Source organism: Chionomys nivalis, chromosome 1 (assembly GCF_950005125.1).
Source record: "Chionomys nivalis chromosome 1, mChiNiv1.1, whole genome shotgun sequence".
Classification (NCBI taxonomy): domain Eukaryota; kingdom Metazoa; phylum Chordata; class Mammalia; order Rodentia; family Cricetidae; genus Chionomys; species Chionomys nivalis.
Window position 1 is genome coordinate 134,530,832 of NC_080086.1, and position 27,128 is coordinate 134,557,959.

Here is a 27,128-nt window from a genome sequence, read left to right on the forward strand (position 1 = left end):
GTTCCCTTTCCCATCAAATTCTTCCTGCTTCATATCTGCTTTCTCCCTCATGGCTGCTTCCTCCCTCATGGCTGCTTTCTCCGTCTCTGTGTTTTCCATCTCCCTCCAGCTTTGGGTCCAAACCCTTTAGCTATGTTTTCTTCAGTCTCCTCAGTCCCCATCCTCCAGCAGCCAGTGAAATGATCCCTGCTGACCACAGCCCCGGCTTCTGTCACCATGCATCTTGGTGCTCTCCCTGGACCATCCTCTGGTACCCATGACAGATAACTCCCTTGGCAGAAAAGCCTTGACCTTGGCAAAGCCCGTGTCTCAGAGCATTCATCACCTGCCTCGCCCTTGAAAGGCCTCAAGCACTGATCTCAGTCTCCCCTCCTCAGCCTCCCTTGTTTAGCCAATGATGTCCTTCATTTCCTAGTGCCTGTACCGTGCAGGGATTCTGGCCTCTAACACTAGGTGCATCAACCATGCTCGTGACAGTTCCGTGCTCAAAAGTAGTTGACCAACACAAAACAAACTCCCCGGTTTATAGTTGTTATTGCTGTGGTCATTGATTTGTTTGGATTTCTTATCTTCTTTGATTATGTTTGCTTATTTGTTTGTTTTTTCTTTGCTTTTGTTTTGAGAGAGGAAGAAAGATCACGACGTTGGGTGGGTAGAGAGGTGGGGAAGATCTCCCAGCTGCTACCTTCTTTCCTAAGGTCACCCATATATATATATATACACATGTGTGTATGTGTGTGTGCTTGTGTGTGTGTGTGTGTGTATACATCCAAGGTTAGTAATAACTTCACATTTGAGAGTCATCTAGTTCATCTGGGGCAGAGGGAAATCCCTCAATTTCCACCAGAAATCAGAGTGTCTGGGCTGTCTCCTGACCTGGCCACCCACAGGCTCACAACCACAAGATGGAATTAACCCTTCAAGGAACCAAACCACCGAATCAAAGCAGATACAAAGCCAGTCGAAGACCCCAGGGCACTCCAAACCCCTGCAGGCCTTGGAGCTTTGCAGACAGACAAGGCAATTGAAGTCAGGACAGCCAGTACCACCATGTGGCCAGCCACCACCTGGATGTATCTCCCTAAACTATCCAAGGAATGTACCCAGCTCATCAAGGTTCCCTACCTGGAGGGACATCATCATGGGTGTCCATGCCCTAGGTGGGGAAGGTGCCCACCAGGCTGTCTGGAGGTGGCAGTTGTCCCTGGACCCTGAGTGCAGACCTCGGGGGTCCAAAGAGTGCTGGTCTGTGACATCCAGGGCCCTGTGAGCAAGGAAAGGAAGGAAGGAAGGAAGGAAGGAAGGAAGGAAGGAAGGAAGGAAGGAAGGAAGGAAGGAAGGAAAGAAGGAAAGAAGGAAAGAAGGAAAGAAAGAAAAACAAGAAACAAAATACTTTAATTTAAACCTTCTGCAGCAATCTACCAGAACTAAAGCTAAAGCCTGGCAGAGGTGAAAAGATCAATGCCAGACCCATGATGCCCTTTGTCCTCTCTCAGAAATGCCACAGTTCCCAGAGCCCTGGAGCCATGTGACCCTGGAGAGGAATCCCCCGATGGAGCCCAATCAACCTGTCACTCCTTGTCACTTTCATAGGATGCCTTCAAGCCTCAGGGAAGGTGTCATTCTGTCCTTCTTTCCTAGTACTTTCTGTTTTCTTCCAAAGTCCTTGCCTCAGGAGCTGCCTAGGAGCCTGTGACAGATGCTTATCCTCAGCTCAAGGTTGGGGCATTGGCAGGGTCTCCCCAACATTGGCCCTCCAGTTTTTTGGGTTTTGTTTGTTTTTCAGGTTTACACTGGTAAGAAGAGCATGGCACTGGTTCTCACTTCACTGAACAAGTTACACCTCTAACGCTCTCAGACTCTGAGCCACCTTGGCCACTCTGAGCCTCTTCACCTCCCTCAAGCCTTCAGGGTCAGCCATCAGCTCTCGCCCCTGACTGACTGGGCTTCACTGCAGGCTCTGAAACTCCACACAGCTTTATCCAGTCCTTGAAACAGGTGGAGGTGGGACACAGTCAGACCTGAGTCGTGGTAAAATTGGGCCTCCCAGTGTCAACCCCTGAGAGTGTTTCCCTCCAGATGCCGTCTGGGGTCAGGCAAGAACACCATGCCAGCTTCCTTTTGTTGAACAACAGACTCCCAGCTCAGGAGCTGAGAAAGCCAGCCTGGAAGCCAGCCTCCCACAAGCCCTGACCCAGCCTCAGAAGGTAAGGGAATTCCTGGCAATGTCTGGTTCAACAGGTTGAATGAGGCTCAGACCTGACCCAACCCTGTCCCCCTACCTGGCAGTTGGGTCCTCTCTCCCAGAATTTTCCTCAGTAACTACCAGGATAAGAAAGATTTAGCCACATTTTGTAACCACAACCAGGAAGACCCGCAAAACAGCGCTTCTTCCAAGCTAATGAGAAAATTCTAGCCCACAGAGACAGTCCTCACCCTTCAGTCAGAGGGGTGAGAAAGAGGTTCAATGTGCTGGCCAGGCCAGCAGCTTCCTGGAAGACCTAGAGTACCACTCTGGGTCTAAAAGAAAGCCCACAGGCTAGAGTCTGAGGCTTTGGAGGCCAGAGGTGTTGACTCTCGTCAGAGAATCACAGTATCTGTAGACAATCTAGGTAAATTAGCCACATTTATCTACATTCCTCCTCGAAAGCCTGGCGGAAGATCTCTGTCACCTAGAGTCTTGTTAAAATTACAAAGAGACACCACCACCTGGACCCGCCCATCCATCCCCCTCCCACTGAACTATTCTAGTAAGCAGGCTACAAGGGTGTGTCTGTCATTTTAACTCCAAAGTGACTTTTGATGTCCAGACAGGACTGAGCCACTGGCCTACAGTTCAGGTTCATCCCACAGTAAAAATTTAGCTACCCCCTCCCCTCTCCCCTTAGGTTGTCAAGGTAGTCATTGGGGCCTCAGTTTACTCAAAGTGCGCCTTTCTAAACAGACCATTAGGAGTTGCTCAAGAGCACAGAACGAGTCCGTTTTTATAATCCTGCTACTGCAATGCCTTGTGAATAGGACTGTCCTCACAGGCTGCCCCTGGAAGTCAGAATGTCCACAGACTGAGTCATCCCCATTCCTCCATGCCTGGGAACTCACAGGAAGGAACCACTGGGCCATCACCTAGCTTCCCACAGTACAACCATCGAGCAACCCCGCAAGTTTGCATCTTCAACCCCTTAGTCCCCAGAGATCCACAAAGCAGGGTCTCCCACGCACCTGCCCAAGAGGAGGTTGGCCACGCTGGTTAATGGACAAGCAGTCATGTCCCAAGTGACAGCCAGGAGTGGCATCCCATCCCTAACCCCGGAAGATCACCAAGGCCCAGGGTGTGGTGGGCCTACATAGATCCCTGTCCTTCAGACAAAAGTCAGAGTGAGGAACTCCAGTGCACACGGAGCTCAGGATTTAGCTCAGGGGACATTCAGTTACTGTGCCCTAGGCAGAATTCATTGAGGTTCCATTTGTACAAGACACTATTCTGGCTATGAAGGCCTATGTTCTCTACTTATTGAATAATCTAAACTCAACCTAAAGGACTCAGTGAGGCAGCATATTCTAATAACCAGAATTTTATTCTCACCCCTCCATGTTCCACATTGTCCTAGGTGTCTGATTCCTTCTCTCTCAGCCTCAGTTTCCCTCAAATAAACATTTTCTGCTCCTTTCCAGAAAGCTGTGGTGACAGGGCTCCGTGATGGCCCTGACCGCAAGAATGAAGGTACAGGGCGGAAGGGACTCAGATTTCAAGTAGAAAGAAAACTAAGCTAGCATTGGCTCCAGAGTGCCAGCCTCAAGAACAAACTTCAGCCGCCCCTGGGCCTCTCACAGACTATACAGCCAGGGCCCGTCGTCCATGCTCACCTTGTTTCCCAGGGAACTACTGTCCCAAAGAGAACAGCAAACAGCTCGGGCAGCAAGGCAGGGCAAAACAAAACACAAAGGCTCCCTCATGCCATCTTGAAAGTTCCAGTGGAAATGACCTTCCCACCCTTCACATAGACTGTCCACATGCAGGAGATAGAGATGCAGAAGTTCAAACTAGATTCTACACACACACACACACACACACACACACCCTTTTGTTTTCCTTTTCTGAAATAGGATCTCAATATGTAGCCCAGGCATGCCTAGAACTCAGATCTTCCCATCTCAGCCTCTGGAGTGTTGACAGTGTCACTGTGTCACTGTACCTAGCTCAGAGGTCCCTTTGGCCTCCTCCAGGTCTCACTGTGAGTCCTTGTTTCTACATGAGTCCTTATTGTCACCTAGGCAGGAAGAACAAAGTGGGTGCTCACGGCCACGCGTGTGGGGCAAGTACTTACACACTGACACACCAGTCAGGCCAGGGAAACAAAGGGACACTCGCAGTATCTGGGCAGGTAGGCACCCAGGGGGACCACACCATTGTCTGAGATGTCAACAGTAGGAAAACAGCCTTGCTGGGCCTGAATCAGGATGTCAACGATCAAAACAGAGAAAGGCATTCCAAATCCAGATGTGGAAGGACAAACACATCTGTGGGTCTGGAGACCCAGAGGCCCAGCCTGGGAAGGCTATGGTGGCCATGGTGCAGACTCTGGAGTGGGGTTAGCCCCTGAAAGGGCATGCTTGGGAAGCAACGGTTTTGACAGAATCAAGAAACAGAAGTTTACAGACTCTGGCTCCAGTGCAGAAAATAAATGGAAGGAAAGAAGGAAGGAAGGAAGGAGGGAGGGAGGGAGGGAGGGAGGGAGGGAGGGAGGGAAAGAGAAAGAAAGAAAGAAAGAAAGAAAGAAAGAAAGAAAGAAAGAAAGAAAGAAAGAAAGAGTCGAAACTTGCCTGCTAGTATAGACAAGATACAGGTTGAATTGAAGATTTCCTTACATGGTGCCTTCTCTCTGGGGGTGAGGGGCAGCCACCCTCTGATGATACACACCTCAAGTCTTCCACCAACTCTGCTTCCCAGAGGTAGCCCAGCCACAGCCTTCCAGAGGAAAACCCTACTGTCCTTAAGAAGTCTGCTGACTCTAATCTCCTAGCTGTTGCTAGAGGCCTGAGGGTCCACTCCAGCTCACCATGACCCAAAGACCACAATACAAAGGGGAGCAAGGTCACACCCCACCCCTGAGCACAGCGTGACTGAAGCACTTTGCTGAAAGCCTCTGAACCCCTGACAAGTCTCAGCAATGATTCAACACACAGAGATGGGCCCTTCATTAACGTGGGGTCTGGGCCCTACTTAGTGATCAGTGTGGCTGGGCATGAGCGCAGCCGCAATTAACAAAGGCACAGCAGTGGGGTGGGGAGACGGCTCGGTTGGCACAAAGCTTGCTACGGAAGCCTGAGGACCTGAGTTCCAATCCCCCAGAACCTGGACAGGGCAGCACACACCTGCCATCCCAGAACTGGGGGGAAGCGGGGGGGGAGGGGGAGAAGGAGGCCTGAGGCTTTCTGGCCAACTCTCTAGACAAATACAAAGTCACAGTCAGTGAGAGACCCTGTCAGAAGATGATGTGGTGACTGACTGAGGAAGACGTCCAATGTCAACTGTGCCTGTGGGGACAGGGAGTGACCAGCAAGTGGAAGAAGGAAGCTGATGCAGCGAGCAGACGGTTTCTTGATGTTGGCATGAAAAGATCAGGGGATGGGGGAGCTGGAGACAAGGGGAGGGTGGCCACTGGGAGGGAGAGGATCCTTTAAGGAGTCAGCCATAGGCAGTAAGAGATCATTGAGAGCGTGACCTTGAAAAGGACATTGGGACCTCAGCTCCTTTCTCACTGTGTCTTCTTGTCCCCGTCTGCCATGAGACAAGCGGCTTTGTCTACTCCATACACCCTGTCATGAAGTTCCCCTCACCACAGGCCCAGAAACAACAAAGCCAGAGAACATAGACCTCAGAAACCATGAGGTAAAACCAAACCGGCCTTCAAGTCAGTTTCCTCAAGCATTTTGTCAGTCACAGAGATGAATGCTGACTAACACAAGTCCCAAGTCACCTCCACTCTCACCAGGGAGACTAATGCGCACACCCACCACACCCTGGGTGGAGGCATCCCTAGCTCACCCATCCACTCAGGGCCCTGGGATCCCGCTGAGACTGGCTCGTAGACCATCAAGAAGATGGTTCAGAGAAAGCCCCCCCCAGCCACACAACTGGGGCCCCCTCCACCATCTCTGTAGCCACCCTACTGCCTGCTAGGACCATCATCCCTCAGTCATGAGGTAAGATGGGACTGATACTCCTGTAAGCCCTCTGTCGTTCAGATAACATGAGACTCAGGTCAGCTAAATTTCCCCAAGATGAGACACAACAAAGGAGCAGTACTGTAGGGGCTGGAGGATGGGGAGGAGCACTGTAGGAGATGGAGGATGGGGAGGAGCACTGTAGGAGATGGAGGATGGGGATCAGTGCTGTAGGAGATGGAGGATGGGGAGGAGCAGTTTTGTAGGGGCTGGAGGATGGGGAGGATCAGCGCTGTAGGGGCTGGAGGATGGGTAGGATCAGCGCTGTAGGGGCTGGAGGATGAGGAGGAGCAGTGCTGTAGGAGATGGAGGATGGAGAGGAGCACTGTGACACACTCTTCTACAGCTGCTGCACTCACAAACTCACTACAGCTATGGCTACCTGAACAAGATCAAGTTGGTGACATCTCATCTCATCACAAAGCCGACTCAGCGGGTCATTAGAAAGGATAGAAGGACAGGTGGTGGTGCACGCCTGTAATCCCAACACTCAGGAAACAGAGTCCAGCGGATCTCTGAGTTCAAGGCCAGCCTGGTCTACAAAGTGAGTTCCAGGGCAGCCAGGGCTACACCAAGAAACACTGTCTCAAAAAAAGAAAGAAAATAAAAGGACATGAAGCAGGGAAGGAGATGTGTTGGAGAATCTAGGGGAAGAAGGGGATGGTTGGGATGGATAGACTCACTATATATTGTATACATGCATGAAACTGTCAAAGAATAAAAGTAAATAAATTTTACATATATATGTAAATTATATAAATGTATATATTATACAGCGTATACGCATATATTATATATGTTACATTACTATATTAAAATATATTATCTGATACATGATATTGCATTGTATTATATAATATATAAATTTTATATATTTTTAAATTTTTAAAGATGGCCCAATGGCAAACTAAGACAGGAAAAGAGGGAAATTTCAAGGCCAGCCTGGGCAACGTAGGGAGCCACTGTCTCAAAATAAAAAGTAGAAAACAAAAACTCACTGTATGGTAAGCATTTTGCCTAGCATGTTTGAGGCCCTAGGTATAATGCCGAGAGCTGAAAACCAAAGGCAATCAATGAATGCTGTGTCTAACCCTCTCAGTCAACAGTGGGCACTGTCGACTTCAGGTCCTGAATGGAAACTCTAGGCCCATTGAAAGTTTCTGGGGCAGGGCACTGCTGAGGCCTGGCTGTGGTCAGAGACAAAGTGAAGATGCTCCCTCCAGAGGACAATAGGCACATTTCCTGGATTTTCTGGGATGAGCAGGGGATGGCTGGCAGGCTGGGTAGGGCACTTGGAATAGCAAATCTGGGGCCACTTTGAGAAAAGCTCCGGCTGAGTGGTGGTGGCACACATCTTTAATCCCAGGACTCAGGAGGCAGAGGCAGGTGGATCTCTGTGAGTTCGAGGCCAGCCTGGTCTATAGAGTGAGTTCCAGGACAGACTCCAAAGCAACACAGAGAAACTCTGTCTCCAAAAACCAAATAAATAAATATAAAATAAAATAAAAAAAGAGAAAAGCTCCAAGAGACTCATTCAAAGAAAACAGTTTGTAGAGATCGTGACCTTGCAGTGACCTCCGCAGACAGGATAGAGCATGCCACCAAGAATCCACACACCCCACACCCTACACACAGCACCTTACCTACCTCTTATGCCCTACAGAGCCAAGGAATGTGACCTCCAGTGCATGTTGGGGTGTGTGTGTGTGTGTGCTCGGGAAAACGGAGACCTCTGCACACGTGCCGGGCACATTGGTACTCACACATATATATCATATACATGCACATGTAATAACAGTCATCAATGAAAACTTTAAAGGAGAATGCCAACTGTCCCAGCAGCGGCTCACTTGTCAGAGGCTGGAGTTCACCTAGGATGCTGAGAGCGCTCATGGAATGCCATTGCTTTCTAACCTTGGGTTGAAGAGAAATCCCAGGGCGATGAGGAGGGTAAGTGGAGCCAAGAAGCAAAGGGTTAAAACCAGACCAAGTGGAAATCACAGTTTCCAAACAGTTACCCTGAAGTTCGAGTCTGTGACGGCAGAGGAATAACAACCCTGGCCGGCAGCCGGCCCTCCAGGAACGGAAGAGCAGCTGGGGAGGAAAACAGCAGCCCGCAGCTGCTCACAGGACCTTTAGGCAAAGGAAAATGGGAAAGACTCAAGCTAGGTGCACATCCCTGGTGATCCGGGAAACACTAGAAATGTGGTGTGGCCACTGCTCTACCAAGGTTGGCATGCAATGAGATGGGAAGTGGTACCCAGCTGGCATGAGTGGAGAGTGACAGAAACCCGTGCGGCCACAAGCAGGTTGCACACTGGAGCTTCACCTGGACTCAGGCTGGCTTTCTCTAGCAAAGCGCACGATGTCTGCACCCGTGCCAACAACTCCGGTCCTGGCTATCTACCCGCAGGCAATCTTGTGCTTATGACCCAGGGGAGGAGATGGGGGAACGTTCCCAGCAGCCGTGAGGTGGCTCGCTACCAAATCCGGAAGCATTCCAAATGTTCGCTGTTTACACGACACAGCAGGGAAAACAATGATTGCCGTGGTCAGTACCAAGGATGACCACAGCAGTGAGTTTGGTGGAGGAAGCCAGGCTCCGAAAGACGACGGGCCATGCTACTGGAAGGAAGGCAAGTGTGACCCGGGGCCTTGGCAGTGCATACGTGGGTGGTAGGGCTCTGCAATAAAACAGGGAGAGACTAGGAGAGTGATGAGCCCCGGCAGGGAAGTGGCCATGATAAGGACAAGGGACAATGGGATCTGCCGTGTCTGTGCGGAGAGTGGCCCCAACAGCATCGCTTTGCCACCTTGTTACTGCTCATAGACAGTAGATCTTTGTGTCTGCAAGGATGGTAGCCCTGGGGAATGATGGGAGGCTATCGCTGCTTTCAGAGGCAGGTGTCTTTAGAGCCCAGGTCGATGTATCCTGCCCTTTATCCTCTACCACATTCTCCCTGCTTCAAACATGCTGCTCCCTGGACAGAACTTAAGCCAGTTGTACTAAACTCGGGAAGTCCCAACTACAGGCCTGCCGCTTCTGGGGCCAGGTGCCAGGATGGCCTGTGGCTACCTCACTGATGCTGGGACAGAAGGAAGCCCCGTTAAGCCTCACACTTCTGGAAAAGATCCCGCCTTCTGAGAGTCAGAGCGGCACGCTCCTGTGTCCACAGCACTCTGGAGAGAGACACAGAGATACCAGGAGTTCAAGGTCTTCCTCAGTTACATACCAAGTTTGAGGCCAGCTTGAACTACATGAGACCCTGACTCAAAAAAAAAAAAAGACAAAGAAAAATAAACAAAATCACCCTTGCAGATCCCCTACCAATGTGAGCCTCACTCTGGAGGGTGGCCAGCAGAACCATAGTGTTGAGAGACCAAGATCAGAGTAGCTTGAAACGAGTTGAGCGCCACTCTTACGACGAAATCAAGATCGGAAGTTCCATTCTGTCTTTGGGCTAGCCACATGCCCTCCTGTCTCCACTCCCAAAAGCAGGGTCAGGAGAGGCTTAACATACAAAGAAATTGAGGCTCAGACGGGCCAAGCCAAAGCCCCATATGTCCCGCACGTGTGTGTGGTGTTAGAATTCAAACCCAGAACAGAATTGTTCCAAAACCCTCACGGTAACCTGGTGCCCTGGTCCCCGAGCTCAGCGTCGTCCCCATCCCTGCTGGCAGCATCGGTCTCAGCACCCCCAGGGAATCTAGCCCAGAGGAGAACCACCCACCGCCTAAGGTCACGAACCTGCGGAGCAGACAGGAACAAGCCCAGGGCAGCCCTGTTTCCTTGCCGGTATCAGTCAGGCGGCGGCAAGTCTGGCCTCTCAGAGAAACCCAGAGATGGGCAGGGACCTCCTCCAGTCTCGCGGCTCCCTTTTCTCCTCACAGCACGCTTTGTGCTTGCTCCAAGTTACCGTTTGTCCCTCCTTCCAAAGACTTTGGAAGCTCAGCACCCCGGTCCAAACCGCTCAGTGAACACCATTATCTCTCACCTCTCTGTTCAGAGGCCAAACCCCTGCCAGTGGAGGAATCCAAGGTCCTTAGTCTCCCTGGAGACGATGCTGTACCTGCATCTAGGGAGGCAGCAGGGTCAGGGTAGCACCCACCTGGCCTGCCTTGGCCCCGGGCCCAGCTTAGGAACCCTAGGCCACGGCCTCCCGTCCAAGCAGGCTCAAGGTTGCCACAGCCGCGACCGACACACTCCTGCTTTGTGCCAGACTCCTCTTGAATAAACACCGCTGCGTGGCAACCGCTCTCTGAAGGAGTACAAGTCCCTGTGTGGGGGAGAAGACGAAGCTGAGACTTTTCCCCTCGGTCTCCTTTCTCCCGTGACTCCCCCAGGTGCTGGGCATGCCCCAGCGGCCAACCTATCTTCTAGGCCCATGGGGAATGGGGGAGGGGTAGCGCACAAGCGAGCTAGAGACAGCTAGGCTCCTCTGTGAGGTGGCTGCCTCAGGAGGGGTACAGCAGCCCGAGGCAGGAGTCATAGGCCGGTGAGCCTGCGCACATGGCCTCTGGGCCCCAGGTGCCTCTGCTCCCTAGCCTGCCTCCACAGGCAGAGAGGCCAAGAAGAGTGGGCAGCAAGCAGACCCCAGGTCTGACCCTGATTCTGCTGTTGCTTTCTTGTGCCCTCTGACCAGGACTTAACCTTGACCCGCCTCAGTTTCCCTGTCTATAAAATGGGTATAAAATAGTACACACTCAGTAGAGCTGATGTCAGGATTAAAAAGCTGCCAGAAGGGAGCGTGGGGTTTGTCTAAAACAAAGTAGGCCCTCTGCTCCTCCCACCAGAAATATTGACTTAGCAGAAAGCCATGGTCTCCTCCCCAGCCACATTCCCTTGCCCAGCGTTTAGGAAACATGGAGTCGGTCATCCTGTGTGTGTTTCCTCACTGAGCCCCTGCGGTAGTGTTGTCAGCCCAGGCAAGGTGCGCCTAACTGCTCCCGCCCGCCCCGTGTCTCGCCCACTTCTGACCCTCAGCAGCCCACCCTCCAAGGCACACGGGGGAGGAGCAGAGGTCTCTCGCAGCCTTTCGAAGAACTGCTCACCCAAAAACTCGGCCCCTCCGAGTTCTCAGAGAGAAGTCAGCTTGGCAGATACAAGAATACCGGGAAGTCTGGAGTAGGCTGCCTCGCTCCAGGAAGCGTAGCTGCTGAATAGCTTCACCCACTGCACCGCTCTGCTCCCCAGGCCCAGGGGCGCCACCCTGGTGCCTCTCTTAGGAGCAGCTTCCTGAAGCAAAGGGAGGCCCAGAGTGCCAGGCAGAAGGGAGAACTGGGTCCACCTGCAGAGAGCGCTGGTCCCTCCAGAGGCCGTCTGCTGGCCTCCTCCAAGGGAGCTGCGAACTGCAGCCCACTCCCAAGTTTCACCTGTAGATCCCCCACAAATGAGAGGCCTCCCCTAGACCCGGCCTGGAGCTGGGTTCTCTGCAGGATGTAAATATGAAGAAACCCAATGTTACAGATGGGGAAACGGAGGCCTGGTAAGTTATGCTTTGTGAGTGGAAGAGCCATGAGCATCAGAGAAAGGATGGGCACCGAACAGACAGGACTCTGTGTCCCATAGGTGGGAAGCCAGATATGCACCTCCCCAAATTCACCCCACACGCCAGCCTGCACGGGAGTTTCTAGGTGTGATCCGACAGTCGTTCCCCCGCCCCCAAGTCCCAGTACCCCCTGGCTCTACTCTCCTTCCTCTCGGTCCCTCCTCCGCTCCCTTTGCTCTCTGAGGGCACTCACCTCTGAGGACTGGAGCATCAAGAGTTTCCCTAGAGCGACCCTGGAGCTGAGCAACCCAGAAAGACCCCGGAAGGTTTACTACCCATGCAGACCAGCGTCACCTCCCCAGTACCTGCCCGCAGCACCTCCACAGTAGTTCCTTCCTTGCTTTCCCTGCCCCCCGAGCCCCCCCACACACACACAGGATCTTTCCATGTAGCCCTAGCTGGCCTGGAGCTCTCTATGTGGATCATGCTGTCCTAGGACCCTCTAGGTAGATCATTCTATCCTGGGACTCTGTGTCGCCCTGGCTGTCCTGGAACTTGGTTACCAGACTGTCCTGGAACTCTCTACACAGCCCTGGCTGCCCTGGAACTCTATATAGCCCTGTCTAGCCTTGAACCCACAGACAGACACACATAGTCCTTCCTCCCAAATGTTTGGATTAAAGGTGTGTGCTGGGCTCACAGTAGCTTCTGTATGACTATTTGAAACGAATTAATAAGACAGTTTAAAGATAAGGATTTACAAGCTCGCTGCCACATTCAGGAAGAACTCCATCCTCCTTGGAAGCCCCTCAGGACAGTCGCGGTAATCAGTACATTGTCACTTCTCAGGCTGGCCACTTTAGTCGGCAGCAGACAATTCGGTTCTGACTCTAATCCAGTGTCTCTCACCTTCCTAATGCCACAACCCTTTAATACAGTTCCTCATGTTGAGCTGACCCCAAGCATAACGTTGTTTCATCGCTACTTCTTGACTGTAATGTTGCTACCGTTATGAATCGTAATGTAAATACCTCATCTGCAGAAACACCCAAGGGGTCCTGACCCACAGGTTGAGAACCAGTGACAGAGCCTAGTCCTTCGACAAACATGTCACCATGGATCCTCTTAGCATTCGCCTATCTGTAAAGTGGGCCAGCATCCATGTCTAGCAACAGGAAGATGTAGGTGTCCTGAACACGTGCCCTACTGCATGGCAAGCACACACACCATGGTGTAAGGCAACCTTTGAACCACACAGCCAGGCTGGGCCAGGTTGGCTCTGGGTACTACTGCCCAGCCTCCTCTTATTGACCTTCCTACCCCCTTCACATAAAGAACCTGCTCTCATCATCTGGCTCAGGCACAGCCCGCAGCCACACACGCTACCCTGTGAAACATGGGTAAGTCCCGTGTCACGTCTCTCGAAGCCATCACTCACTATCCAGGTTCTCATAACGTTAGAGAGGAACACAGATGTGACTTCAGTGGGGGCAGGGACAGTGAGACCCTGAGAAGTCTTCTTCTCTGAGACTGACTGCTGCCCTAAGACCAGACTGTGCCTCCAATCTGCAGGCCCTGGGTTCTGATCATTACGGATTGTGAAGTTTGATGCTCTTGACTTTCCCACTATAAACCAGGATGGTCTCGGCCACATGGAGATGACATGAAGCATATGGGGCGGGGGGATAGAAAGTGTGGGCTACATCTCCCCGTGCCTTTGTCTCATGAGCAGTCACTGAGTACACTGAGTAGAGGTGGCAGGGCCACAAGTGCCCGACACGGGGACAGGAGGGATTCTGCTCCTAACTCTGCCACTGATTTTACTCTGTGACTTCTGATGAAGCCCTGGGCCTTCCCTAATTAGGCTTCCAAACTGTCACACATAACTAAGAGCCTCAGATACTAGGTGACTTCCATGGTCAGAGAGGATGGCTGACCTTCCTCACTTCCATAGGCAGAGACAGACAGAGGCAAGTGGTATGACCTCCAAACTGACCTTACTGCTCATGGTCCCCAAAATCTCACTCTTGCCCCCTAACCACAACCCCTACCCTCAGAGCCTGGTCGATGAAGCTAATTGCTTGCTTCTATGGAGTATGTGGGATACACCTGTTCTCCTTTCTCTCCACCCTCCAAATGGGGTGTCAGAGAGGAACAACTTCTGTCTCACAGTCACAGGAAAGGGTTTGAAGGAGGATGCTTTCCACAGGGACTCACTGAGTGGGGGCGGGGATAACAGGGGGTGGGATGAGCGGATGGGATGGGGTCAGTGGAACAGACTTGGAGAGGATGGGATGGACAGATGGACAGGATGGTGTGGGCAGATATGACAAAATCAATAGATGGTGTGAGATAGGAAGGGGAAAGACGGGAGGATCCAGAAAATTACAGGTGGGAAGCAAAAATGAGAAGGAGAAGGGATGCTACTGTGAATATATAATTAATGAATACATAAATGAAAATTAAGCAAAAGTAAAGAATGAGGTGGCAGGCGAGAGAGGAGGTCATTCTGAGCCGCTGGATCAAGCATGACCGGTGAAGGCCTTCGTTACCGTGGTGAGGGAGGTGGGCTTGAGTTGAAACCGACAGACTTTGGAGTGGAGCAATGGACGACATCAGCGCAACTTCGACAGCCTCCAGTGCTGAGAGGGACATGTGATGACTGGCAGGGAGCCTGGCACATCCTGCTCACTGACTGATAACCCAGTCTGACCCACGTGAACCCAGATTACATGTCTGGTGTGGACTCTAGTGAGCCTTTCCCAATGCAGAAAAGAGTCACTCCCTGGGTAAGAAGGCTAGCAAGTGAGTCAGACGTGACCCACAGGGACAAGAGCCTAGAGCCACGTGCAAAAAAATGCCACACCTACTTAAGATACACTTCTCCTCAGCACACTAGAGAAGGATGTCAGCCAGCCAGCACCATCCAAAGGGCATGCAATAATCAGGCTCAGAAAGGTAAAGACAAAAGAAAGAATCCTGAGAGCAATTGAAGAGAGAAGGTCGTTGTCTATAAAAGACCATGGTATAGCCGGGCGATGGTGGCGCACGCCTTTAATCCCAGCACTCGGGAGGCAGAGGCAGGCGGATCTCTGTGAGTTCGAGACCAGCCTGGTCTACAAGAGCTAGTTCCAGGACAGGCTCCAAAGCCACAGAGAAACCCTGTTTCGAAAAACAAAAAAAAAAAAAAAAAAAAAGACCATGGTATGAAGGATAATGGGTTTCCCATCAGAAATGATGCAGGCCCAAAGAGGGGTCTCCAGGACACAGTGCATAAGCCATGATGAAAAGAGAGAATGAGGACGAGAGGATGTTAGAGCCCCACTCGGCCATCAGCAGAGTAGCAAGCCACAACGGCCAAAGGCTCTGGGAGCTTGGAGTAGAAGAGGGTCAACTCCCTAACACACAGACCTAAGTCAACATTCAAAGACAGATCCAGTCCCCCACACTCACCCTTAGAGATGCTCAAGAAGCCAGATAACCTTCTAGAACATTCACTGTAGATCTGGACTCTTCCCACATTAGCCCTCACCTACCTACCAACCCTACCAAGAAGCTTTACATCTCAGAGATTCTGGAATGCGAAGGAAATGGAAGACACAGTCCCCTTAACTCCGGGTGAGTCATATGCTCTCTTCCAACTTGAAGCATGCCCTTGGCCAGGCCCGCCCAGGGCCAGTGCTCCCTCCCGCCCAGCAGTTCCCCAACTGAGTTTTGTAGGACAAATGTGAAAGCAAGAATAGAAGTTTTATGGAGAAGGAAGAATAGACACAACGGGCATAAATGCCACCTCTTAGCGCCTTTAGCATGCTCTAGGAGCTGGGGCAGCTGAGCTCCATTAGAGTTGAAGCATGAAGCAACTCCCAAATCCATGCAATTATGGAGACCAGCTTATGTGTGAAAGGTTTCTGGATACCAGAGTTTTGAAGAATCCTTGTGAATCTCATCTCTCATACATTTCAAAGTTTTCAAGGCAATGGACCAGATCTTGATGTCCATAGCCAAATAACAAATTTATTCTTCAGTTCAGATACAAATATTGTACTTCTTAAGGTCATAGAAAAAAAATATAGAAAAAATCAGATCCCCAGGAATATGTCCTCCTTTGGCAAGGTCTCTCTCTGTGTCTCTGTCTCTCTGTGTGTGTGTGTGTCTCCAACAGAAACATCTTCATTGGCTCCCCTTAAGTCACCACCACAAGAAAAAGAAGTTCTCACCACAAGGAAGTTTGCTGAAGACGTCCCCACCGCTACCAATGCAGTTTTAAAACCATAAACAGCCACCAGCGCAAATCTACCGGAGTGCCTCCCCCAGTGACTGACAAACACTCCCAGGCTACCTGAGCTGCTACCTTCAGGCTTCTTTCCAAGTCGCTGGTCCCCAGGGGCTCAAGCCCTCAGCACAAATTCCCTAGGAAAGAGTCAGTGAGTGGGGATGACGATCGCAGACATCTTGCAGGAGAGGACAAGCCGGGGCTGGCCAGAGGGACAGCAGCCCAATGGCTCTGATGTGAAAGGGAAGAGAAGACGCTTGTTCCTCACTATTCGCCAGGGTGACAGTAACCATGGCTATAAATCAATTTTTGAAGCTTGTCCGTCGCCAGCTGAATACAAAGAGCATTCTCTGTTGGAGCCACGGGCAGGCAGAGAAGCAGAGCAGCGCAGGTGAAAGGACAATCAGGCATGGAGGCAAAGCAGACCTGGTGTCTTCACAACTTCTCCATCCTGAGGGACTGTGCTACCGGTACACAGATGACAGCAGCGACCCAGTCTAAAATTTGTTACGGAAAAAAAAATTATAGAGAGAGAGGAGGGAGAGGAAGAATCCCAGATAATGGGGAAAATAAATATTTGATAGAATTAGAAAGGCATGACGTCTGTAGGACAAGGACCTGAGAGGCTGAGGCAGAAGAATAGCTTGGGTGCAGAGCAGCCTGAGCAACAGAGAGAGACCCTGTCTCAAAAAAAAAATAATAATAATCAATAATATTAATAATAGCCGAGTGGTGATGGCACATGCCTTTACTCTCAGCACAAGGGAGCCAGAGGCAGGCTCTATGAGTTGGTGGCCAGCCTGATCTACAGAGCAGGAGAGCCAATGTTACACAGAGAAATTCTGTCTCAGAAAATAATAATAATCTACATACAAAAGCAAGTAAACAAACCTTTTAAACATGCAATGTTCAGGTAGGGCTGAGAAGATGGCTCAGCAGTTGAGAACACACACTGCTCTTGCAGAGGACCTCAGTTTGGTCCCCAGCACCCACAGTGAGTGACTCACACCGACTCCAATTCCAGGGGATCCTACAGATCTGGCCTCGTTGGGCGCATGTCCTCATATGCCGACAGCCACACCAGGTAAACACACATGTCCTCATATGCCGACAGCCACACACAGGTAAACACACATGTCCTCATATGCCGACAGCCACACACAGGTAAACACACATGTCCTCATATGCCGACAGCCACACACAGGTAAACACACATGTCCTCATATGCCGACAGCCACACACAGGTAAACACACATGTCCTCATATGCCGACAGCCACACACAGGTAAACACACATGTCCTCATATGCCGACAGCCACACCAGGTACACGCACACGTCCTCATGTGCTGACAGCCACACACAGGTACACAATTTTTAAAAATGTAAAAATAAATCTTCTCTAAATAGATTAAATTAAATGTCCTTGGGAGAAGAAGAAGAAAAGTTGTGGACCTGGTGCCTAATTGGCTCAGTGGCCTTGGTCTAGCCTCGACCCTGTGTAGTGCTGGTTCCTGGTGCCTACTTGGCTCAGTGGCCTTGGTCTAGCCTCAGCCCTGTGCAGTGCTGGTTCCTGGACACCTCGTAAACTGCTCTAGCTCCGTCTGAGGTTCCCCATTCAGTCTCCATTTTGTAGAAGATAAGTTGGCATTCATAGAAGGTAAGAGGCTTGCCAAAGGCCACCAAGGGGGGGTCATGGGCTGGACTAGCACATCCCAGAGCTTTCAAAGTGCTCAGTTTCTTCATGGGAAAAGGCATGTCAGGTCAGTCCAGGGCCAGCTGTGCCGGGGCCAGTAGAGGACAATTCCAGGTAAGAGTCAGCAAGCTTTAATATCTTCTTTCTTTCTTTCTTTCTTTCTTTCTTTCTTTCTTTCTTTCTTTCTTTCTTTCTTTCTTCTTAGCAGAGTGGTGTGTTTGTGTTGTTTAAAAAAATTAAAGCTCTACATTAATAAATAAAGCACAAAATCTTTTGAAATCTGATAATCTCTTTAAAAAGAAGTTATCTGGTTTTGACCATTCACTTAAGCAATGCTTTTTTTAAAAAACAAGCCCTCAGGATGCAGAGGCAGGTAGATCTCTGTGTTTGAAGCCAGCCTGGTTCACATAGCACATTCCAGGCTAGACAAGGTTACACAGTGAGACCTTGTCTGATGCTAATTAATTAATTTGTAAATGGAGGTTAATCTGTCTTGTCCTGCCCATAGTTGCTTCCAAATAATAACTTGGAGACTTATATTAATTATTAATGCTCGACCAATAGCTCAGGCTTATTACTTGCTAACTCTTACACTTAAATTAACCCATATTTCTGTTTATGTTTTGTCACATGGATCAAGCCTTGTTACCTCATTTTCTACATGTCCTGTTTGTTCAGTGGCTGGCTGGTATCTCTCTCAACTCCGCCCCTCCTCATCTGAGTTCTCAGTTTGATTGTCCCATCTAAACTTATCCTGCCCAGCTACTGGTCAAACAGCTTATACTATTAACCAATGAGAGGAATACATATTTACAACATACAGAAAGATCATCCCACAGCACTAATTAACTAATTAAAAAATATACAAATAAGACAGCCCTGGAGTTAGAGAGACAGCTCAACAATTAAGAGCACTTCCTGCTCTTCCACGGGACTGGAACAATGTTCCCAGCACCCATTTTGAGCAGCCCACAATTGCCTGTAAGTCCAGCTCCAGAGGAGCCAACTCCCTCTTCTGGCCATTGAGGGTACTGCATACACATGGCATATACACTTTCTGAGATGCACGTGCACGTGCACACACAGACACATAAATAAAAATGAGTCTAAAAAAGAAACAAAGCAAGTATACTCAATCCCAGCTCTGAAAGGCAGAGACAGGAGGATCAAGAGCGAGGTTATCAGAGTTTGAGACCAGATTGGGCTATGTGACACCTTTACTCAAAAGGAAAAGAAAAGGGGAGGGGAAAGAAGAGGAGGGAAAGAAAGGAAAAGAAAAAAAAAGAAGAAAAAATTAAGGCCCTTGTGAACCTGAAAATGTATTGTGAGTTTCTAAAAATAAATGCTTTTTTTTTAAAGTAAACTTGTACATTTGCAGATCTGGAGACAGGATTTCTCTGTAGCTTTGGAGCCTGTCCTGGAACTAACTCTTGTAGACCAGGCTAGCCTTGAACTCATAGAGATCAGCCTGCCTCTGCCTCCCGAGTGCAGGGATTAAAGGCATGAGCCACCACCGCTCGGCATATCTGGAGACAAAGCAAATGCAGTTTTCTGTGGTACAAGAAATTTCTCAGCCCACTTTGACAAACCCTTCTGAACTGCAGTGCTGTCCTGTGAACACATGGGGTGCCATGCACAGCTAAAATGGGTGCAGTCAATGCAGGAAACCGCTCCCGTGGCAGGAGAGTCCAGCCTCTCTGCATGTGTGCACATACAATCACAGGACAAAGTGCAGAAGAACATACACCGTAACATTGATTTCGCTTACTGAAGCAAACGGGGGCGGGAATTATTGGTGATCGTATTTCCACTGGTATTTTAAACCTTTTTACTGTCATTTATTTGTTTGTTGTTTTGAGGCAAGGTCTCACTGTGTGGCTCTGACTTGAACTCTCCTTGTAAACCAAAGAGGCCTCAAACTCACAGAGATCCGGCTCCCTCTGCCTCCTGAGTGCTGGGATAAAAGGCGTGTACCACCATTGCCTAATTTAAGACTTTTTAACCTAATTTGTCATCACTAGGGACTAGATCCAGGGCCTTGAACTAGCTAGGTCCTCTACCAGTGATGTATCTTTCATAGCCTCTTATTTTTACTTTGGGATGAGGTTTTGCTAAAGTACCGAGCCTGGCCTTGAACTTACTATGTAGCTCATCATGCCTCAAACTCTGATCTCAGCTTCCACTAGCTGGAGTTACAGGCCTTAGCTAAGGTTTCCTACTTAACAACCAGATCCAGTAAGGAAACCTTGGCCCATCCTAGTTAGAGAAACAAAAGCAGATAACAAGGGCATCACAGCAGTGATTAAGGAGCATTAAATACAACCTGGAGTGGGTACACACACCTTCAATCCCAGCACTCAGGAGGCAGAGACAGGCGGATCTCTGTGAGTTGAGGCCCATCTGGTCTACACAGTGAGTACCAGGATATCCAGGCCTATAGAGAGAGACTTTGTGTCAAAACAACTAAATAAACTGGGCGGTGGTGGCGCATGCCCTTAATCCCAGCACTTGGGAGGCAGAGGCAGGCGATCTCTGTGAGTTTGAGGTCAGCCTGGTCTACAAAGCAAGTTCCAGGACAACCATGACTGTTATACAGAGAAACCCTGTCTCAAAAACAAAACAAAGCAAACAATAAAAACAAAAACGAAACAACAAACAAACAATAAAACTAAATAAAGCTGCCAGTTGTGGTGGATCTACAGATGGAGCTCTATAGTTTCCAAGCCAGCCTGGTCTATATAGAGAATTCCAGGACAACCAAGAAATATAGTGAGACCCCGTCTCAAAAAGCAAGGGGCGGGGAGGGGAATGAAAGAGACATTAAATATGAACTGGATGTTTTATAAAACTAAGAAATGTTGAGGCTGGAGAGGTGGTTCAGAGGCTAATAGCACTGGCTGCTCTTGCAGAAGACCTGGGTTTACTGGGCCCAGAGCACATAGCACCTCACCACCATGGGTGAATCTGGTCCCAGGTGGTCTAATGCCCTCTTCTGGTCTCCGCAGGTACTGCATGCACATGGGGCACAGACACACATGCAGGCAAAACACCCAAACAAAAAATAAAATAAAAAAGAAATATACCTTCTGACTTTGGGGGGGGGAGGTGGTTATGTAAGGAGTCATAATGTTTAGGAATTGCATGTATTTGCTACAGTATCATGACATCTCTAACATGCCTTCTAATACAGCAGCAAAAATAAACATAGGCAAACAGACAAAACATTGACAATGTTAACTGTATGTATGCAGATGACTAAAATGATTAATTCAGATCGTTTTGTTTGTTTGCTTGTTTGCTTGGGTTTTTTTCCCCATACAGGGTTTCTCTGTGTAACAGCCCTGGCTGTCCTGGGACTCACTTTGTAGACCAGGCTGGCCTAGAACTCACAGAGAACCCTGCTTCCCAAGTGCTGGGATTAAAGGCATGCAACCACCACACCGCCTATTTGTTTGGTTTGGTTTGTTTGTTGCTGTTTTCTTTTTTAAGATGGTCTCTTTCTATAACCTTGACTGTCCTGGAGCTTGCTGTGTAGATTAAGATGGCCTCCAACTCTGCTTTCTGTCTTCTGAGTGCTGGGATTAAAAGCAGGCACCATCACACCTAGATAATTCTCGCTTCTCTGTATAATTGAGTTTTTCAAAAGTTTGGAAAAGAAAGGAAGTGAAAAACAAAACTTAGCCCTCACGCTACCATTGAGCAAATGTGAAATTCTAGATCTCCCGAACAAAGTCCACGCGGGAAAACATGTCCGTCGTCGCATAGCGCAGATGGTTCCTTTTAAGGAAACGGGAAACGAGAAGGCTCTGCGGCTTGACTGTTAGACACTAAGAGCTGCCCATGCGGCCGCTGTCAGCGGGGTATTGCTCAGGTTAGTCCCGTGGAGAGTGCCCAGGTCCAGGAGGAGAGAATATCTGCTTCCGCGGGGCCACTGTCCACCTCAGAGGATCTGCAGATGCAGTCACCACCGTAAGACCTGGTATCCTGAAGGGGATGGAATTTCATTCCTGAAAGGAAAAAAAAAAAAAAACTGGAAGCCCCCCGGGGGGTTTCTCTGGCCGAATCCAAAAGGCTGGTGGTACCCAGAACGAGGACTTTCTTGGATGGCAAAGTTGCCCGAAGCAAGGCTGACACCTAGTGGTTTGTTTTGATTTTGACGATTTACACTTGGACCTCCCCCAAAAGCAACACAGGAATACCCTGTAAAATCCACAGCCAAGACGTCTAATGGAAGAAGGAACCCTGAGTACTGAATCCTCCTACATACACACTCATTTGGTTTCTTGCAAGCAGGAATCTCAGAAAACTGAATGAAAGACCACGATTCTAAGGAGTTCTTGTTGCAGGGTTCTAGAACGCATCGATCAAGCAACTATTTGACCTTGGCTTTCCTTTGAACACCCCTACTTTCCAAAAGGCTCTCCCTCGAATTCTAGAGCAGCATTGGCCGCTGATTGAGATCAGTCCTCTTCTGTGCCTCCTGGGCCCTCTACTGGGAAGGTTGGTTGCGTTTCCTTCACCGTCTCCTGTAGCATGCCTAAGTTACAAGCACCTTAGTCCCACTCCCAGGGACTGGAACCCACCTGTGCACAGAGCTATGCGAGAAGAGATGCCCCGAGAGCCCTTCCCAAAGGGTATTCCCCTGAGGTACATCCCTGTCCTCAGGTATCCCGCCACTCAAAGTTTGAAATAAGCAGTCGTTCGTTCATGAGGTAGAGCTGACAAGTATCACAGGCTCTGTCATCACTTTCATGGTAATTAACCCAGGCTCCAGGGTGAAAGCAAGAAACATGATTTTTCAAAGATTAAAAAAAAATGGTCTGGAGATATGGCTCAGCGGTTAAGAGTGAGTGGTTAATGGTTGCTCTTCTTAGAGGACCCAGGTTCAATTCCCAGCACTCACAGGGCAGCTCACAACTGTCTGTAACTCCAGTTCCCAGGGGATTCGACACCCTCATTCGGACATACGTGCAGGTAAAACACTAATGTATATAAAGTAAAGAAATAAATCATTTTTTAAAGATTTATTTATTTATTTGCTTTATGGAAAATTTATTGCAATATTCCAAAAGCACATCACTTTTTCTTCTCAACATCCTGCTCTGCAGCTTCCTTTGCCCTCTTTGCTCGGATGCCAAAGAGCCGGGCATTGGCCCGGGCCATGCGAAGACTGGCAAAAGCCTTGAAGTTCTTCTCTTCTTCTGTGATGACTCTGGCTTTCTCCTTCTTATAAACATTCCGGATGGGCATCACAGGTCCTGTTAGCTGAGTGGCCAATTTAAGTTCTTCAGCCGAACTATCTCCCTTCTTTGGAGCGGAAGGCTTCCTGGGGAAGAGGATGAGCTTGGAGCGGTACTCCTTCAGGCGCTGCACGTTGGCCTGCAGGGACTCAGTGGACTTGTTTCGCCTCCTTGGGTCCACGGAGATGCCAATGGTGCGAGCCACCTTCTTATGGATACCAGCCACCCTGAGTTCCTCCAGGCTGAAGCCCCGGCCAGCTCGGAGCTTGGTGTGGTAGCGCACTGTGGGGCACCTCACGATGGGCCTGATGGGTCCGGACGCGGGGCGCGGGGCAATGCGGCGGGCTTTCGCCTGCCGGGCCTTGCGTCTGCGGATCTTGCGTGCCGGCTGGTTGAACCAAGTGTCCACTCGCTGCTGCCAGTCCTTGTGGAAGTGGGGCTTCAAGATCATGCCATTCCGGCTGGGCGCCATGGCTGCCTCCCGTGCAGGGGAACGGCCGAGCGGAAAGGACCGAGCGCTGCAAAGCACCCTGATTTATTTATTTATTATGTATACAACATTCCTTCTATGTCTGCCTGCGGGCCAGAAGAAGGCACCAGATCTCATTATAAATGGCTGTGCGCCACCATGTGGTTGCTGGGAATGAACTCGGGATCTCTGGAAGAGCAGTCAGTGCTCTTAACCTCTGAGCCATCTCTCCAGCCCCAAGAAATAGATCATTAACAAAATAAATAAATCATTAAAAAACTATAATCTCTTCCAAACAAAAAGAAACATAAATCAATTCTAACAAACTTATTGGCTGGTCAAAAAGCAAATCAAAATTCCCATAGGATTTATGTTTAACTTGGTCAAAGGAGAGTTTCCCACATCAAATTCCACCTGAAATCTGTTCAAGCCAAACTAGGAGGCAACCCGACAGGTCTATAGAAATCTTAAGTACCAGAACCTGTACCCAGAATACTATCCATTGGCTATAGTTATCTTCATTGTCAAATCGGATGCATTTAGAGCCATCCAGGAGACACTCTGGGCATGCCTGTGAGGATGTTCCCTAAGAGGTTTTACTTGAGGAAGCAAACGCCTCCTTGGGTGTGGGTAGCACCATCCTGTGAGCTGGGACCCCAGAACTAATGTAAAGAGGAAAAGATACAGAAAGCAAATAAACACTTGCTTCCTGGCTGTGGGCAGTGTGACCAGCTGCCTCGGCTCTGCTGCCTTGATGGACCCTCAAACCACAAGTCAAAACAGAACATCTTTCTTTCACTCAAGTATCCAGCTCAGCATCCTAGAGAATCCAATCCAGCATCCTAGAAGGCACAGCACCTACACAAGGAGCGTGAGCAGCCTCTGGAACCTTCCTTAGGACACTAAAAACAACCTATTTTCATTGATCAGGAAATAGCCCAACAATCTGAAGCTGGCGGGCGGGACAAAATAATCTGTATTGGAGTATTCCACCGCCAAGCTGATCTTCACACAATTTAACACAGTGAAGCAGTTTTGTTGCTGTATACAGTATTACCATCCACGCCAGTGTCCTCAGCCTAACTCTGCGACCCTTTAATACAGTTCCTCATGTTGTGGTGACCCCCACATGATAATCATTAAATTATCTTGCTGTTACTTCATAACTGTTGATCTATGTGGAAAAAGAGAAACCATCCATTTCTCACCAGCACATCTGTCTACACACAGATCCACAGAAGAACTATGGAGGGACCAACTACAAAAGAACCAGTTACCTCTGCATACAGCTAGCTGTTCCCAGGTGGGATTCTGGAAAAGGATCAGAGGCTGTGGGCCTTCATCTTCTCTAGAGCAGTGGTTCTCAACCTTCTAATGCTGTGACACTTTAATACAACCCCTCATGTTGTGCTGATCCCCAACTATAAAATTGTTTTTGTTACTGCTTCATAACTGTAATTTTGCTACTGCTATGGATCATAATGTAAATATTTGTGTTTTCCAGTGGTTTTAAGCACCCCTGTGAAAAGGCTGTTCAACACAGGGTCGTGCCCCACAGGTTTAGAAAACTGCTTTAGAGGCATGCCCTCTACATCACTTGCCTACTTTATGTCGATTTTAACGATAGGCTGGTAAAGCTCAGCAGGTAAAGGGTCTTGACCCCAAGCCTGACAGCTGAGTTTGATCCCTGGGATCTGCCCACAAGTTGTTTGTCCTTTGACCTCCACACACGTGCTGTGAGATGCTAGTGTGCGTGAGCCCCGCCCCAACACCTAACCATAACCTGTCCAGTCCATAAGTTACTTGTGTTTTCAGGGCTGTTAGGTGCTGGACAACAAACTGGTGTGCTCTTCCCTGGGGAAGGCCACCTCTCTTGCTCCCAGCTTTCCTCAGCTATGTGTAGTGTTTTGGGTAGAGTTAAGGCCTTGTGGGCTTTTTTCCTGCCTACTTGGGTATGTCCCTTGTTTTCAAGCTTGTTCAGCTCCTGTTTGGGTGGCCATGGCAGTGAGATTTTGTGAAGATTTTACTAGAAGACAGTCTCACAGCAAACTCCCTGGTCCTCCAGCTCTCAAAATTTTCCAGCCCGATGCGCAGGAGTGTTTTGTGTCCATTGCGATCAGGTTTCACCGTTCTGTTTATTGATTGGTTATGGTTTTCTGCATTGATCTCCATCCGTTGCAAAGAGAAATGTTCTTGATGAGGGGTGAAGATTAGACTTATCTGTCTATAAGGGTATTTATAATTGTTGTTAAGGACTATATTGGTTTAATAGCTTAAACGAGATGGAGTCTCCTCCTCCAACAGCCATGGCTTCGTTAGCACTGAGCTAGGTTCCCAGTACCAGGCATGGTTTCCCTCTTTTTGAGTGGGACTGAAGACCAATTAGAGAACTGTTGGTTACCATCAAGGTGAGCCTGCCACTACAGTACCTTTAGGGTCAAGTCATCCTGGTTACTGGAGTCAACCGTGGCTGGGTAGGATGATGGAGTAAGATCTTTGCAACCCCACCAACTGTGACACCCCTCCGGCACTTGTTGGTCAGAACAGTGTGCTTTTCAAAAGAAAGTTCACTTTTGGAAAAGAGGGATTTTTGTCTACTCAAGGGGTTAAATTTCTTTAAAGTGTCAGATTTAAACAGAAATTTTCTCTAGAACTTACCTCTTACCCTTTCCTTCCCATACTGGAAAAATGTCTAACAATAAACCTAAAAACAATTGCTTAAACAAGTCCACACTTGATCCAAGGTTCCCTCAGTTACTATCCCGTTGGGTTCTTGCAGCATCCTTGAGGCAGATGGCACAATGGTTACTCTCCTGTCTCACAACAAAATAGCACTGAAGTTATCACACTGGTGTGAACCCAGAATTTGCTCTCTTGGTTATCACACTGTGGTGTGACCCCAGAATTTGTGCTCCAGCTTCTGTCCGTTGGTTTAATCTTTCATGATGAACTTAATTGTATTCTGATCTGCCTTTCTCATACCCAGATCTATCACAAGGCACCAATTAAACAGGCTGCCGGGTGTACAAATGACTTCCTGGTACACAGAATTTTACCCCTGAAGTGAGAATGTTCATCTTTGTCATGTGTTTCTAACTACAATCAAAGAAAGGGTTCTGCCTAACAGAGAATAATTAAAAAGATCAAAATCTAGCTGAATCTATTGTCTGTTCCTTGGGGGCAGCTACGTGTACTGTTGAGGTACCGACAGTCACAAGCTTAATCAACAGCTCTAAATGGTACCAAAGGAGACCCAGCACACACAAATCTCAGTAACACTGTCCTGTGAGAAGAAAAATTGGGGTGGAAGGACAGGAACTAGCACAGTCCTCAATGAAGCCAGGACATCAAAGCCTGCCACTGGGGAAGGATTGCAGCTATCCCTGACACCAGCTGCGAAAACACCAACCACCCATTTCTCTACTACAATGCCACACTTGGCTAAAAATCAATCAACTGACGATAAAACTGGGTTACTGTGTGACTTTCCTGTGTAGAAAGAGGACATGCCATCACTTAGCATGCAATCTTCTGAGAGGTCTTTTTCCTCAGTGAACTTGAAGCTTGTTAATCCATTAATACCCCTTGTGGCTCTGTGAACTGGTGTCGTTATCAGCGTAAGCAATACTGCTGAAGTACCACAAAGATTCAGAGAGGAAAAGAAAACTGAATTATATGCCCCAGATGCCTTCAAAGAGGGGAACAAGTGGTCACTCAAAAGGCAACACGAGCCGGGTGG

The 27,128-nt window shown here is 49.1% G+C and overlaps 2 protein-coding genes across 2 annotated transcripts in view; both read right to left on the reverse strand.

Moving 5' to 3' along the window:
* Positions 1-10,037, reverse strand: part of Togaram2 (TOG array regulator of axonemal microtubules 2) — a 54,293-nt gene extending 44,256 nt beyond the window's left edge. The window contains exons 1-2 of the mRNA XM_057780699.1: positions 9,974-10,037; positions 1,126-1,264 (exon numbers count right to left, since the gene is read on the reverse strand). Coding sequence (XP_057636682.1) covers positions 1,126-1,153 — 28 coding nt within the window. The 5' untranslated portion in view covers positions 1,154-1,264; positions 9,974-10,037. The remainder of the gene's footprint in view (positions 1-1,125; positions 1,265-9,973) is intronic.
* Positions 10,038-22,724: 12,687 nt separating this feature from the next.
* LOC130881081 (60S ribosomal protein L13-like) lies at positions 22,725-23,433 on the reverse strand. The gene has a single exon (XM_057780313.1). It carries the CDS (start codon positions 23,390-23,392, stop codon positions 22,757-22,759), a length of 636 nt encoding a protein of 211 aa, XP_057636296.1. The 5' UTR covers positions 23,393-23,433; the 3' UTR covers positions 22,725-22,756.
* Positions 23,434-27,128: the final 3,695 nt, after the last annotated feature.

What these genes read in the sequence shown, in the direction of transcription:
- LOC130881081 (XM_057780313.1), bottom strand. Translation starts at nt 23,392, where the DNA reads ATGGCGCCCAGCCGGAATGGCATGATCTTGAAGCCCCACTTCCACAAG.